The sequence below is a fragment of the Oncorhynchus kisutch genome, unplaced genomic scaffold, assembly GCF_002021735.2.
Source record: "Oncorhynchus kisutch isolate 150728-3 unplaced genomic scaffold, Okis_V2 scaffold3736, whole genome shotgun sequence".
Classification (NCBI taxonomy): domain Eukaryota; kingdom Metazoa; phylum Chordata; class Actinopteri; order Salmoniformes; family Salmonidae; genus Oncorhynchus; species Oncorhynchus kisutch.
In genome coordinates this window covers 241859-255554 of record NW_022265681.1, presented here as the reverse complement: position 1 = coordinate 255554, position 13696 = coordinate 241859, and the positions used below count along the sequence as shown (strand labels likewise).

Sequence of the window (13696 nt, the reverse complement as noted above, 5' to 3'; positions counted from 1 at the left end):
ATAACAGGGAGATGTAGTCCTCTCTCCCAGGCTTATAACAGGGAGATGTAGTCCTCTCTACCAGGCTTATAACAGGGAGATATAGTCCTCTCTCCCAGGCTTATAACAGGGAGATGTAGTCCTCTCTACCAGACTTATAACAGGGAGATGTAGTCCTCTCTACCAGGCTTATAACAGGGAGATGTAGTCATCTCTACCAGGCTTATAACAGGGAGATGTAGTCCTCTCTACCAGGCTTATAACAGGGAGATGTAGTCCTCTCTACCGGGCTTATAACAGGGAGATGTAGTCCTCTCTCCCAGGCTTATAACAGGGAGATGTAGTCCTCTCTACCAGGCTTATAACAGGGAGATGTAGTCCTCTCTCCCAGGCTTATAGCAGGAAGACGTAGTCCTCTCTCCCATTCTTATAACAGGGAGACGTAGTCCTCTCTCCCAGGCTTATAACAGGGAGACGTAGTCCTCTCTCCCAGGCTTATAACAGGGAGATATAGTCCTCTCTCCCAGGCTTATAACAGGGAGATGTAGTCCTCTCTACCAGACTTATAACAGGGAGATGTAGTATGTAGTCCTCTCTACCAGGCTTATAACAGGGAGATGTAGTCATCTCTACCAGGCTTATAACAGGGAGATGTAGTCCTCTCTACCAGGCTTATAACAGGGAGATGTAGTCCTCTCTACCAGGCTTATAACAGGGAGATGTAGTCCTCTCTACCGGGCTTATAACAGGGAGATGTAGTCCTCTCTCCCAGGCTTATAACAGGGAGATGTAGTCCTCTCTACCAGGCTTATAACAGGGAGATGTAGTCCTCTCTCCCAGGCTTATAGCAGGAAGACGTAGTCCTCTCTCCCATTCTTATAACAGGGAGACGTAGTCCTCTCTCCCAGGCTTATAACAGGGAGACGTAGTCCTCTCTCCCAGGCTTATAACAGGGAGACATAGTCCTCTCTCCCAGGCTTATAGCAGGAAGACGTAGTCCTCTCTCCCAGGCTTATAACAGGGAGACGTAGTCCTCTCTCCCAGGCTTATAACAGGGAGACGTAGTCCTCTCTCCCAGGCTTATAACAGGGAGACGTAGTCCTCTCTCCCAGGCTTATAACAGGGAGACTGGATCTGCGTCCCTGATGGCTAGATATAGTGCACCTCTTTTGACCCGAGCCTTATGGGCTAGTGCACTACATAGGGACTAGTGTGCCGTTTGGGACGTAGGCTAAGTCGACACATTCCTGGCTATAAAAGTCTGGGAGAGATATTACACTCTGTACGAATATAAAAAAGCAACCAAGTAATTTGATGTCTCGCCAGAATTCTCGCCAAATAAAACCGAACTTGTCGAGAAATGGAGAGTTCTCGTTTCCTTTTTTTGGTACAGGGCATGTTTACAGAACAAGAGAGGGTTTTCTGTTTTCTCTCAGTAGAATGATTTGTTCTGTTTCCATGTAATCCACAGCAAGACGCGTTCGGCCTGTACGCTCTGTACAGTAAGAACAAGCCTCGGTCTGATACGCTGTTGGCCAGCCACGGAAACAGCTTCTTCAGGGTGAGGAAGAAGAACACACCAGAACAGACATACATGTGCTTCAGAACGTACAGACAACTAGCTGTGGCTCTTTGCACTGACTGTCTGTCTGTCTGTCTGTCTGTCTAGCTGTCTGTCTAGCTGTCTGTCTGTCTGTCTGTCTGTCTGTCTGTCTGTCTAGCTGTCTGTCTAGCTGTCTGTCTGTATGCTTGTCTGTCTGTCTGTCTGTCTGTTTGTCTGTCTGTCTAGCTGTGGTTTTTTGCACCTAACTGACTGTCTGTCTGTCTGTCTGTCTGTCTAACTGCATAACCTTTGACCTCTAACCGCTATAGAACAAGCAGCTGAAGCTGGGAGATAAGATGGACCTGACCTCCTACCTGTTAAAGCCCATTCAGAGGATGTCTAGCTGTCTGTCTGTCTGATTAGCTGTCTGTCTGCCTGTCTGTCTGTCTAGCTAGCTGTCTAGCTGTATAACCTTTCACCTCTAACCACTATAGAACAAGCAGCTGAAGCTGGGAGATAAGATGGACCTGGCCTCCTACCTGTTAAAGCCCATCCAGAGGATGGCTAAATACGCTCTCCTCCTCAAAGACCTGATCAAGGAGGTGAGCGAGGCGCAGGAGACAGAGCTGGGCTACCTCCGAGCCGCCGCGGAGATGGTCAAGTTCCAGCTGCGTCACGGCAACGACCTGCTCGCCATGGACGCCATTCGAGACTGTGATGTGAGTGACGCACCTTCAGCCTGAGAGTTATCGTGTCTTCTTTGACCCTCACAGAGTTACGGTCCAACTCGGGAGACGGCCGAGGGGAGACGGCCGAGGGGGAGACGGCCGAGGGGGAGACGGCCGAGGGGGAGACGGCCGAGGGGGGAGACGGCCGAGGGGGAGAACGGCTCATAATAACGTCTGGAGTGACACGGTATCCAACATAGAAACCATGTGATGTGTTTGATCCCATTCCACTAATTCCACTCCAGCCGTTACCACGAGCCCGTCCTCCCCAAGTAAGGTGCCACCAGCCTCCTGTGTGGTACAGCGATAATATGACAAACTCTCTGTGGAACTGAACGATTTGGGGAAGTCTGAAATACAAGGGGGGGGGGGGGATTGTAAAATACTACTGGGACAGTTCTAGACTTGGGGATTGTGAAATAGCAGGGTGAAGAACGAGACTTGGGAGGATGGCAACGTGCAACAGGTGTTTGAGTAACATGAAGTGTTGTATATTTAGCCTGACTCTTGTCTCGTCCTCCCCAGGTGAACCTGAAGGAGCAGGGTCAGCTGGTCAGACAGGATGAGTTCTGGATCTGGTATGGCAGGAAGAAGTGTCAGCGCCATGTCTTCCTGTTTCAAGACCTGGTGCTGTTCAGTAAACCCAAACGCATCGAAGGAGGACTGGACGTTTACATCTACAAACACTCCTTTAAGGTGGGTCCCTCTATATCTACCCTCTATATCCACCAACACTCCTTTAAGGTGGGTCCCTCTATATCTACCCTCTATATCCACCAACACTCCTTTAAGGTGGGTCCCTCTATATCTACCCTCTATATCCACCAACACTCCTTTAAGGTGGGTCCCTCTATATCTACCCTCTATATCTACCCTCTATATCTACAAACACTCCTTTAAGGTGGGTCCCTCTATATCTACCCTCTATATCTACCCTCTATATCTACCCTCTATATCTATCCTCTATATCTACCCTCTATATCTACAAACACTCCTTTAAGGTGGGTCCCTCTATATCTACCCTCTATATCTACCCTCTATATCTACCCTCTATATCTACCAACACTCCTTTAAGGTGGGTCCCTCTATATCTACCAACACTCCTTTAAGGTGGGTCCCTCTATATCTACAAACACTCCTTTAAGGTGGGTCCCTCTATATCTACCCTCTATATCTACCCTCTATATCTACCCTCTATATCTACCCTCTATATCTACCCTCTATATCTACCAACACTCCTTTAAGGTGGGTCCCTCTATATCTACCAACACTCCTTTAAGGTGGGTCCCTCTATATCCACCAACACTCCTTTAAGGTGGGTCCCTCTATATCTACCCTCTATATCTACCCTCTATATCTACCCTATATATCTACCAACACTCCTTTAAGGTAGGTCCCTCTATATCTACCAACACTCCTTTAAGGTGGGTCCCTCTATATCGACCCTCTATATCTACAAACACTCCTTTAAGGTGGGTCCCTCTATATCTACCCTCTATATCTAACCTCTATATCTACCCTCTATATCTACCCTCTATATCCACCAACACTCCTTTAAGGTGGGTCCCTCTATATCTACCCTCTATATCTACCCTCTATATCTACAAACACTCCTTTAAGGTGGGTCCCTCTATATCTACCCTCTATATCCACCAACACTCCTTTAAGGTGGGTCCCTCTATATCTACCCTCTATATCTACCAACACTCCTTTAAGGTGGGTCCCTCTATATCTACCAACACTCCTTTAAGGTGGGTCCCTCTATATCTACCAACACTCCTTTAAGGTGGGTCCCTCTATATCTACCAACACTCCTTTAAGGTGGGTCCCTCTATATCTACCCTCTATATCTACCAACACTCCTTTAAGGTGGGTCTCTCTATATCTACCAACACTCCTTTAAGGTGGGTCCCTCTATATCTACCAACACTTCTTTAAGGTGGGTCCCTCTATATCTACCCTCTATATCTACCAACACTTCTTTAAGGTGGGTCCCTCTATATCTACCCTCTATATCTACCCTCTATATCTACCAACACTTCTTTAAGGTGGGTCCCTCTATATCTACCAACACTCCTTTAAGGTGGGTCCCTCTATATCTACCAACACTCCTTTAAGGTGGGTCCCTCTATATCTACCAACACTTATTTAAGGTGGGTCCCTCTATATCTACCAACACTCCTTTAAGGTGGGTCCCTCTATATCTACCCTCTATATCTACCCTCTATATCTACCCTCTATATCTACCAACACTCCTTTAAGGTGGGTCCCTCTATACCTACCCTCTATATCCACCAACACTCCTTTAAGGTGGGTCCCTCTATATCTACCCTCTATATCTACCCTATATATCTACCAGCACTCCTTTAAGGTGGGTCCCTCTATATCTACCCTCTATATCTACCCTCTATATCTACCAACACTCCTTTAAGGTGGGTCCCTCTATATCTACCCTCTATATCTACCCTCTATATCCACCAACACTCCTTTAAGGTGGGACCCTCTATATCTACCCTCTATATCTACCAACACTCCTTTAAGGTGGGTCCCTCTATATCTACCAACACTCCTTTAAGGTGGGTCCCTCTATATCTACCCTCTATATCTACCAACACTCCTTTAAGGTGGGTCCCTCTATATCTACCCTCTATATCTACCCTCTATATCCACCAACACTCCTTTAAGGTGGGACCCTCTATATCTACCCTCTATATCTACCCTCTATATCTACCAACACTCCTTTAAGGTGGGTCCCTCTATATCTACCAACATTCCTTTAAGGTGGGTCCCTCTATATCTACCCTCTATATCTACCAACACTCCTTTAAGGTGGGTCTCTCTATATCTACAAACACTTCTTTAAGGTGGGTCCCTCTATATCTACCAACACTCCTTTAAGGTGGGTCCCTCTATATCTACCAACACTTCTTTAAGGTGGGTCCCTCTATATCTACCCTCTATATCTACCAACACTTCTTTAAGGTGGGTCCCTCTATATCTACCCTATATATCTACCCTATATATCTACCAGCACTCCTTTAAGGTGGGTCCCTCTATATCTACCCTCTATATCTACCCTCTATATCTACCCTCTATATCTACCAACACTCCTTTAAGGTGGGACCCTCTATATCTACCCTCTATATCTACCCTCTATATCTACCAACACTCCTTTAAGGTGGGTCCCTCTATATCTACCAACATTCCTTTAAGGTGGGTCCCTCTATATCTACCCTCTATATCTACCAACACTCCTTTAAGGTGGGTCTCTCTATATCTACAAACACTTCTTTAAGGTGGGTCCCTCTATATCTACCAACACTCCTTTAAGGTGGGTCCCTCTATATCTACCAACACTTCTTTAAGGTGGGTCCCTCTATATCTACCCTCTATATCTACCAACACTTCTTTAAGGCGGGTCCCTCTATATCTACCCTATATATCTACCCTATATATCTACCAGCACTCCTTTAAGGTGGGTCCCTCTATATCTACCCTCTATATCTACCCTCTATATCTACCCTCTATATCTACCAACACTCCTTTAAGGTGGGTCCCTCTATATCTACCCTCTATATCTACCCTCTATATCCACCAACACTCCTTTAAGGTGGGACCCTCTATATCTACCCTCTATATCTACCCTCTATATCTACCAACACTCCTTTAAGGTGGGTCCCTCTATATCTACCAACACTCCTTTAAGGTGGGTCCCTCTATATCTACCCTCTATATCTACCAACACTCCTTTAAGGTGGGTCTCTCTATATCTACAAACACTTCTTTAAGGTGGGTCCCTCTATATCTACCAACACTCCTTTAAGGTGGGTCCCTCTATATCTACCAACACTTCTTTAAGGTGGGTCCCTCTATATCTACCCTCTATATCTACCAACACTTCTTTAAGGTGGGTCCCTCTATATCTACCCTCTATATCTACCCTCTATATCTACCAACACTTCTTTAAGGTGGGTCCCTCTATATCTACCAACACTCCTTTAAGGTGGGTCCCTCTATATCTACCAACACTCCTTTAAGGTGGGTCCCTCTATATCTACCAACACTTCTTTAAGGTGGGTCCCTCTATATCTACCAACACTCCTTTAAGGTGGGTCCCTCTATATCTACCCTCTATATCTACCCTCTATATCTACCAACACTCCTTTAAGGTGGGTCCCTCTATACCTACCCTCTATATCCACCAACACTCCTTTAAGGTGGGTCCCTCTATATCTACCCTCTATATCTACCCTCTATATCTACCCTATATATCTACCAGCACTCCTTTAAGGTGGGTCCCTCTATATCTACCCTCTATATCTACCCTCTATATCTACCCTCTATATCTACCCTCTATATCTACCAACACTCCTTTAAGGTGGGTCCCTCTATATCTACCCTCTATATCTACCCTCTATATCCACCAACACTCCTTTAAGGTGGGACCCTCTATATCTACCCTCTATATCTACCCTCTATATCTACCAACACTCCTTTAAGGGGAGTCCCTCTATATCTACCCTCTATATCCACCAACACTCCTTTAAGGTGGGACCCTCTATATCTACCAACACTCCTTTAAGGTGGGTCCCTCTATATCTACCCTCTATATCTACCCTCTATATCCACCAACACTCCTTTAAGGTGGGTCCCTATATATCTACCAACACTCCTTTAAGGTGGGACCCTCTATATCTACCCTCTATATCTACCAACACTCCTTTAAGGTGGGTCCCTCTATATCTACCCTCTATATCTACCCTCTATATCTACCAACACTCCTTTAAGGTGGGTCCCTCTATATCTACCAACACCCCTTTAAGGTGGGTCCCTCTATATCTACAAACACTCCATTAAGTGTTGGTTATACTGTGGCCAGTTGTAGAAGTGACATAGGGATTTGGTTATACTGTGGCCAGTTGTAGTAGTGACATAGGGATTTGGTTATACTGTGGTCAGTTGTAGTAGTGACATAGGGATTAGGTTATACTGTGGTCAGTTGTAGTAGTGACATAGGGATTAGGTTATACTGTGGTCAGTTGTAGTAGTGACATAGGGATTAGGTTATACTGTGGTCAGTTGTAGTAGTGACATAGGGATTAGGTTATACTGTGGTCAGTTGTAGTAGTGACATAGGGATTAGGTTATACTGTGGTCAGTTGTAGAGGTGACATAGGGATTTGGTTATACTGTGGTCAGTTGTAGAAGTGACATAGGGATTAGGTTATACTGTGGTCAGTTGTAGAGGTGACATAGGGATTTGGTTATACTGTGGTCAGTTGTAGAAGTGTCATAGGGATTAGGTTATACTGTGGTCAGTTGTAGAGGTGACATAGGGATTAGGTTATACTGTGGTCAGTTGTAGTAGTGACATAGGGATTAGGTTATACTGTGGTCAGTTGTAGAAGTGACATAGGGATTAGGTTATACTGTGGTCAGTTGTAGAGGTGACATAGGGATTAGGTTATACTGTGGTCAGTTGTAGAGGTGACATAGGGATTAGGTTATACTGTGGTCAGTTGTAGTAGTGACATAGGGATTAGGTTATACTGTGGCCAGTTGTAGTAGTGACATAGGGATTTGGTTCTCCTTTGTTTTTACAATGTAGAGATGTGATAAGCAGAAACGTAGAAGTTGTAAAAAAAAAAAGGAATGTTATTTTGTTGGGAATCACATCTCCCTCCCTCTCTCTCTTTCTCCCTCTCCCCAGACGGCAGACGTGGGGATGACAGAGACATCTGGGGACAACAGTCTTCGTTTCGAGGTGTGGTTCAGACGCAGGAGCAGTAAGAACCAGACGTATGTCCTGCAGGCCTCCAACGCAGACATCAAACACGCCTGGACCTCCAACATCGCACGTATCCTCTGGCAGCAGGCTACCCGGAATAAAGGTAGAGATGAGGGAGGGAGGGAGGGAGGGAGGGAGAGAGGGAGGGAGGGAGGGAGGGAGGGAGGGAGGGAGGGAGGGAGGGAGGGAGGGAGGGGGAGGGAGAGACAGAGAGGGAGAGAGAGAGAGAGAGGGAGGGAGGGAGGGAGGGAGAGGGAGAGACAGAGAGAGGGAGAGACAGAGAGAGGGAGAGAGAGAGACAGAGAGAAGGAGAGAGAGGGAACATAACAGTTGATACAAGTGTTATCTGGGTCTGTTTGGGTGGGCCCAGTGTGGTTAATTCATCTCTGTGTTGTGTTCAGAGATCCGTAATCAGGAGATGGTTTCCATGGGAGTGGGTAACAAGCCGTTCCTGGACATTAAACCCAGTGATGCTGCCATCAACGACAGGGCTATAGACTACATCATGAAGGGACGAGGTAACCACTAAACCACTGTCTATTACACTGATCAATAACCACTAAACCACTGTCTAGTACACTGATCAATAACCACTAAACCACTGTCTAGTACACTGATCAATAACCACTAAACCACTGTCTATTACACTGATCAATAACCACTAAACTAAACCGCTGTCTATTACAATGATCAATAACCACTAAACCACTGTCTATTACACTGATCAATAACCACTAAACTAAACCACTGTCTATTACACTGATCAATAACCATTAAACCACTGTCTAGTACACTAATCAATAACCACTAAACCACTGTCTATTACACTGATCAATAACCACTAAACCACTGTCTATTACACTGATCAATAACCACTAAACTAAACCACTGTCTATTACACTGATCAATAACCATTAAACCACTGTCTAGTACACTGATCAATAACCACTAAACCACTGTCTATTACACTGATCAATAACCAATAAACCACCGTCTAGTACACTGATCAATAACCACTAAACTAAACCACTGTCTATTACACTGATCAATAACCACTAAACCACTGTCTAGTACACTGATCAATAACCACTAAACCACTGTCTAGTACACTGATCAATAACCACTAAACCACTGTCTATTACACTGATCAATAACCATTAAACTAAACCACTGTCTAGTACACTGATCAATAACCACTAAACCACTGTCTAGTACACTGATCAATAACCACTAAACCACTGTCTATTACACTGATCAATAACCATTAAACTAAACCACTGTCTAGTACACTGATCAATAACCACTGTGTAGTACACTGATCAATAACCACTAAACCACTGTCTGGTACACTGATCAATAACCACTAAACCACTGTCTATTACACTGATCAATAACCACTAAACCACTGTCTAGTACACTGATCAATAACCACTAAACCACTGTCTATTACACTGATCAATAACCACTAAACCACTGTCTATTACACTGATCAATAACCACTAAACCACTGTCTATTACACTGATCAATAACCACTAAACTAAACCACTGTCTATTACACTGATCAATAACCATTAAACCACTGTCTAGTACACTAATCAATAACCACTAAACCACTGTCTATTACACTGATCAATAACCACTAAACCACTGTCTATTACACTGATCAATAACCACTAAACTAAACCACTGTCTATTACACTGATCAATAACCATTAAACCACTGTCTAGTACACTGATCAATAACCACTAAACCACTGTCTATTACACTGATCAATAACCAATAAACCGCCGTCTAGTACACTGATCAATAACCACTAAACTAAACCACTGTCTATTACACTGATCAATAACCACTAAACCACTGTCTAGTACACTGATCAATAACCACTAAACCACTGTCTAGTACACTGATCAATAACCACTAAACCACTGTCTATTACACTGATCAATAACCATTAAACTAAACCACTGTCTAGTACACTGATCAATAACCACTAAACCACTGTCTAGTACACTGATCAATAACCACTAAACCACTGTCTATTACACTGATCAATAACCATTAAACTAAACCACTGTCTAGTACACTGATCAATAACCACTGTGTAGTACACTGATCAATAACCACTAAACCACTGTCTAGTACACTGATCAATAACCACTAAACCACTGTCTATTACACTGATCAATAACCACTAAACCACTGTCTAGTACACTGATCAATAACCACTAAACCACTGTCTATTACACTGATCAATAACCACTAAACCACTGTCTATTACACTGATCAATAACCACTAAACCACTGTCTATTACACTGATCAATAACCACTAAAGCAAAGCGGTCCCTGAATATATGACTGACCCGTCCTGTCCTCTCCTGTCCCCCAGGTGCCAGAACTCGAGCCTCCATTGCCGTGTCCCTGTTCGACCACTCCAACCCTTTCAAGCGTACAGCGTCGAGTAACGGGGGGTCTGGCGGTGGGGCCCCTGCTGCGTCTGGCTCCTGCACTCTCCTGGGGCCCCTCAACCTGCACATGTACAGCAGCCACAGCCAGGCCCTGCTGCCCGGGGGAGAGAGGCCCTTCATCAACCCGTGTATGGAGGAAGACGAGTTGGAGCACGAGACCAGCAGCCAGCCATCCATGAGTACATACTGTATAGATCATCCCTCCATACTGTATAGATCATCCCTCCATACTGTATAGATCATCCCTCCATACTGTATAGATCATCCCTCCATGACTACATACTGTATAGATCATCCCTCCATACTGTATAGATCATCCCTCCATGACTACATACTGTATAGATCATCCCTCCATGAGTACATACTGTATAGATCATCCCTCCATACTGTATAGATCATCCCTCCATACTGTATAGATCATCCCTCCATACTGTATAGATCATCCCTCCATGACTACATACTGTATAGATCATCCCTCCATACTGTATAGATCATCCCTCCATGACTACATACTGTATAGATCATGCCTCCATCCCTCCATACTGTATAGATCATCCCTCCATGACTACATACTGTATAGATCATCCCTCCATACTGTATAGATCATCCCTCCATGACTACATACTGTATAGATCATCCCTCCATACTGTATAGATTATCCCTCCATGACTACATACTGTATAGATCATCCCTCCATGAGTACATACTGTATAGATCATCCCTCCATGACTACATACTGTATAGATCATCCCTCCATGACTACATACTGTATAGATCATCCCTCCATGACTCCATACTGTATAGATCATCCCTCCATGAGTACATACTGTATAGATCATCCCTCCATGACTACATACTGTATAGATCATCCCTCCATACTGTATAGATCATCCCTCATGACTATATACTATATAGATCATCCCTCCATGACTCCATACTGTATAGATCATCCCTCCATGACTCCATACTGTATAGATCATCCCTCCATGAGTACATACTGTATAGATCATCCCTCATGACTACATACTGTATAGATCATTCCTCCATGACTACATACTGTATAGATCATCCCTCCATACTGTATAGATCATCCCTCCATACTGTATAGATCATCCCTCCATACTGTATAGATCATCCCTCCATGTGTACATACTGCATAGATCATCCCTCCATGACTACATACTGTATAGATAATCCCTCCATACTGTATAGATCATCATCCTCCATGACGACATACTGTATAGATTATCCCTCCATGACTACATACTGCATAGATCATCCCTCCATGACTACATACTGTATAGATCATCCCTCCATGCCTACATACTGTATAGATCATCCCTCCACGAGTACATACGGTATAGATCATCCCTCCATACTGTATAGATCATCCCTCCATGACTACATACTGTATAGATCATCCCTCCATACTGTATAGATCATCCCTCCATGACTACATACTGTATAGATCATCCCTCCATACTGTATAGATCATCCCTCCATGAGTACATACTGTATAGATCATCCCTCCATGACTACATACTGTATAGATCATCCCTCCATGACTACATACTGTATAGATCATCCCTCCATGACTACATACTGTATAGATCATCCCTCCATCCCTCCATACTGTATAGATCATCCCTCATGACTATATACTATATAGATCATCCCTCCATGACTCCATACTGTATAGATCATCCCTCCATGAGTACATACTGTATAGATCATCCCTCATGACTACATACTGTATAGATCATTCCTCCATGACTACATACTGTATAGATCATCCCTCCATACTGTATAGATCATCCCTCCATACTGTATAGATCATCCCTCCATGTGTACATACTGTATAGATCATCCCTCCATGACTACATACTGTATAGATAATCCCTCCATACTGTATAGATCATCCCTCCATGACTACATACTGTATAGATCATCATCCTCCATGACGACATACTGTATAGATTATCCCTCCATGACTACATACTGCATAGATCATCCCTCCATGACTACATACTGTATAGATCATCCCTCCATGCCTACATACTGTATAGATCATCCCTCCACGAGTACATACTGTATAGATCATCCCTCCATACTGTATAGATCATCCCTCTATGACTACATACTGTATAGATCATCCCTCCATACTGTATAGATCATCCCTCCATGACTACATACTGTATAGATCATCCCTCCATGACTACATACTGTATAGATCATCCCTCCATGACTACATATTGTATAGATCATCCCTCCATACTGTATAGATCATCCCTCCATGACTACATACTGTATAGATCATCCCTCCATGACTACATACTGTATAGATCACCCCTCCATGAGTACATACTGTATAGATCATCCCTCCATCCCTCCATACTGTATAGATCATCCCTCCATGACTACATACTGTATAGATCATCCCTCCATGAGTACATACTGTATAGATCATCCCCCCATGACTACATACTGTATAGATCATCCCTCCATACTGTATAGATCATCCCTCCAAGACTACATACTGTATAGATCATCATCCTCCATGACGACATACTGTATAGATTATCCCTCCATGACTACATACTGCATAGATCATCCCTCCATGACTACATACTGTATAGATCATCCCTCCATGCCTACATACTGTATAGATCATCCCTCCATGAGTACATACAGTATAGATCATCCCTCCATACTGTATAGATCATCCCTCCATACTGTATAGATCATCCCTCCATACTGTATAGATCATCCCTCCATACTGTATAGATCATCCCTCCATGACTACATACTGTATAGATCATCCCTCCATGAGTACATACTGTATAGATCATCCCTCCATGACTACATACTGTATAGATCATCCCTGCATGAATACATACTGTATAGATCATCCCTCCATGAGTACATACTGTATAGATCATCCCTCCATCCCTCCATACTGTATAGATCATCCCTCCAAGACTACATACTGTATAGATCATCCCTCCATGAGTACATACTGTATAGATCATCCCCCCATGACTACATACTGTATAGATCATCCCTCCATACTGTATAGATCATCCCTCCATGACTACATACTGTATATATCATCATCCTCCATGACGACATACTGTATAGATTATCCCTCCATGACTACATACTGCATAGATCATCCCTCCATGAGTAC

The 13696-nt window shown here is 43.8% G+C and overlaps 1 protein-coding gene across 7 annotated transcripts in view; it reads left to right on the top strand.

Annotated features, from left to right (window-relative positions):
• Positions 1 to 13696, top strand: part of LOC116371842 (puratrophin-1) — a 144744-nt gene that overhangs the window by 123494 nt on the left and 7554 nt on the right. For 4 of the 7 annotated variants that reach the window (XM_031820919.1, XM_031820918.1, XM_031820917.1 and 1 more), the window contains exons 13-18: positions 1451 to 1540; positions 2017 to 2241; positions 2776 to 2946; positions 7961 to 8141; positions 8440 to 8556; positions 10431 to 10688. In XM_031820919.1, coding sequence (XP_031676779.1) covers positions 1451 to 1540; positions 2017 to 2241; positions 2776 to 2946; positions 7961 to 8141; positions 8440 to 8556; positions 10431 to 10688 — 1042 coding nt within the window. Of the gene's footprint in view, positions 1 to 1450; positions 1541 to 2016; positions 2242 to 2775; positions 2947 to 7960; positions 8142 to 8439; positions 8557 to 10430; positions 10698 to 13696 lie in introns of all 7 variants that reach the window. The other 3 variants (XR_004209041.1, XM_031820916.1, XM_031820914.1) reach the window with 1 other exon arrangement.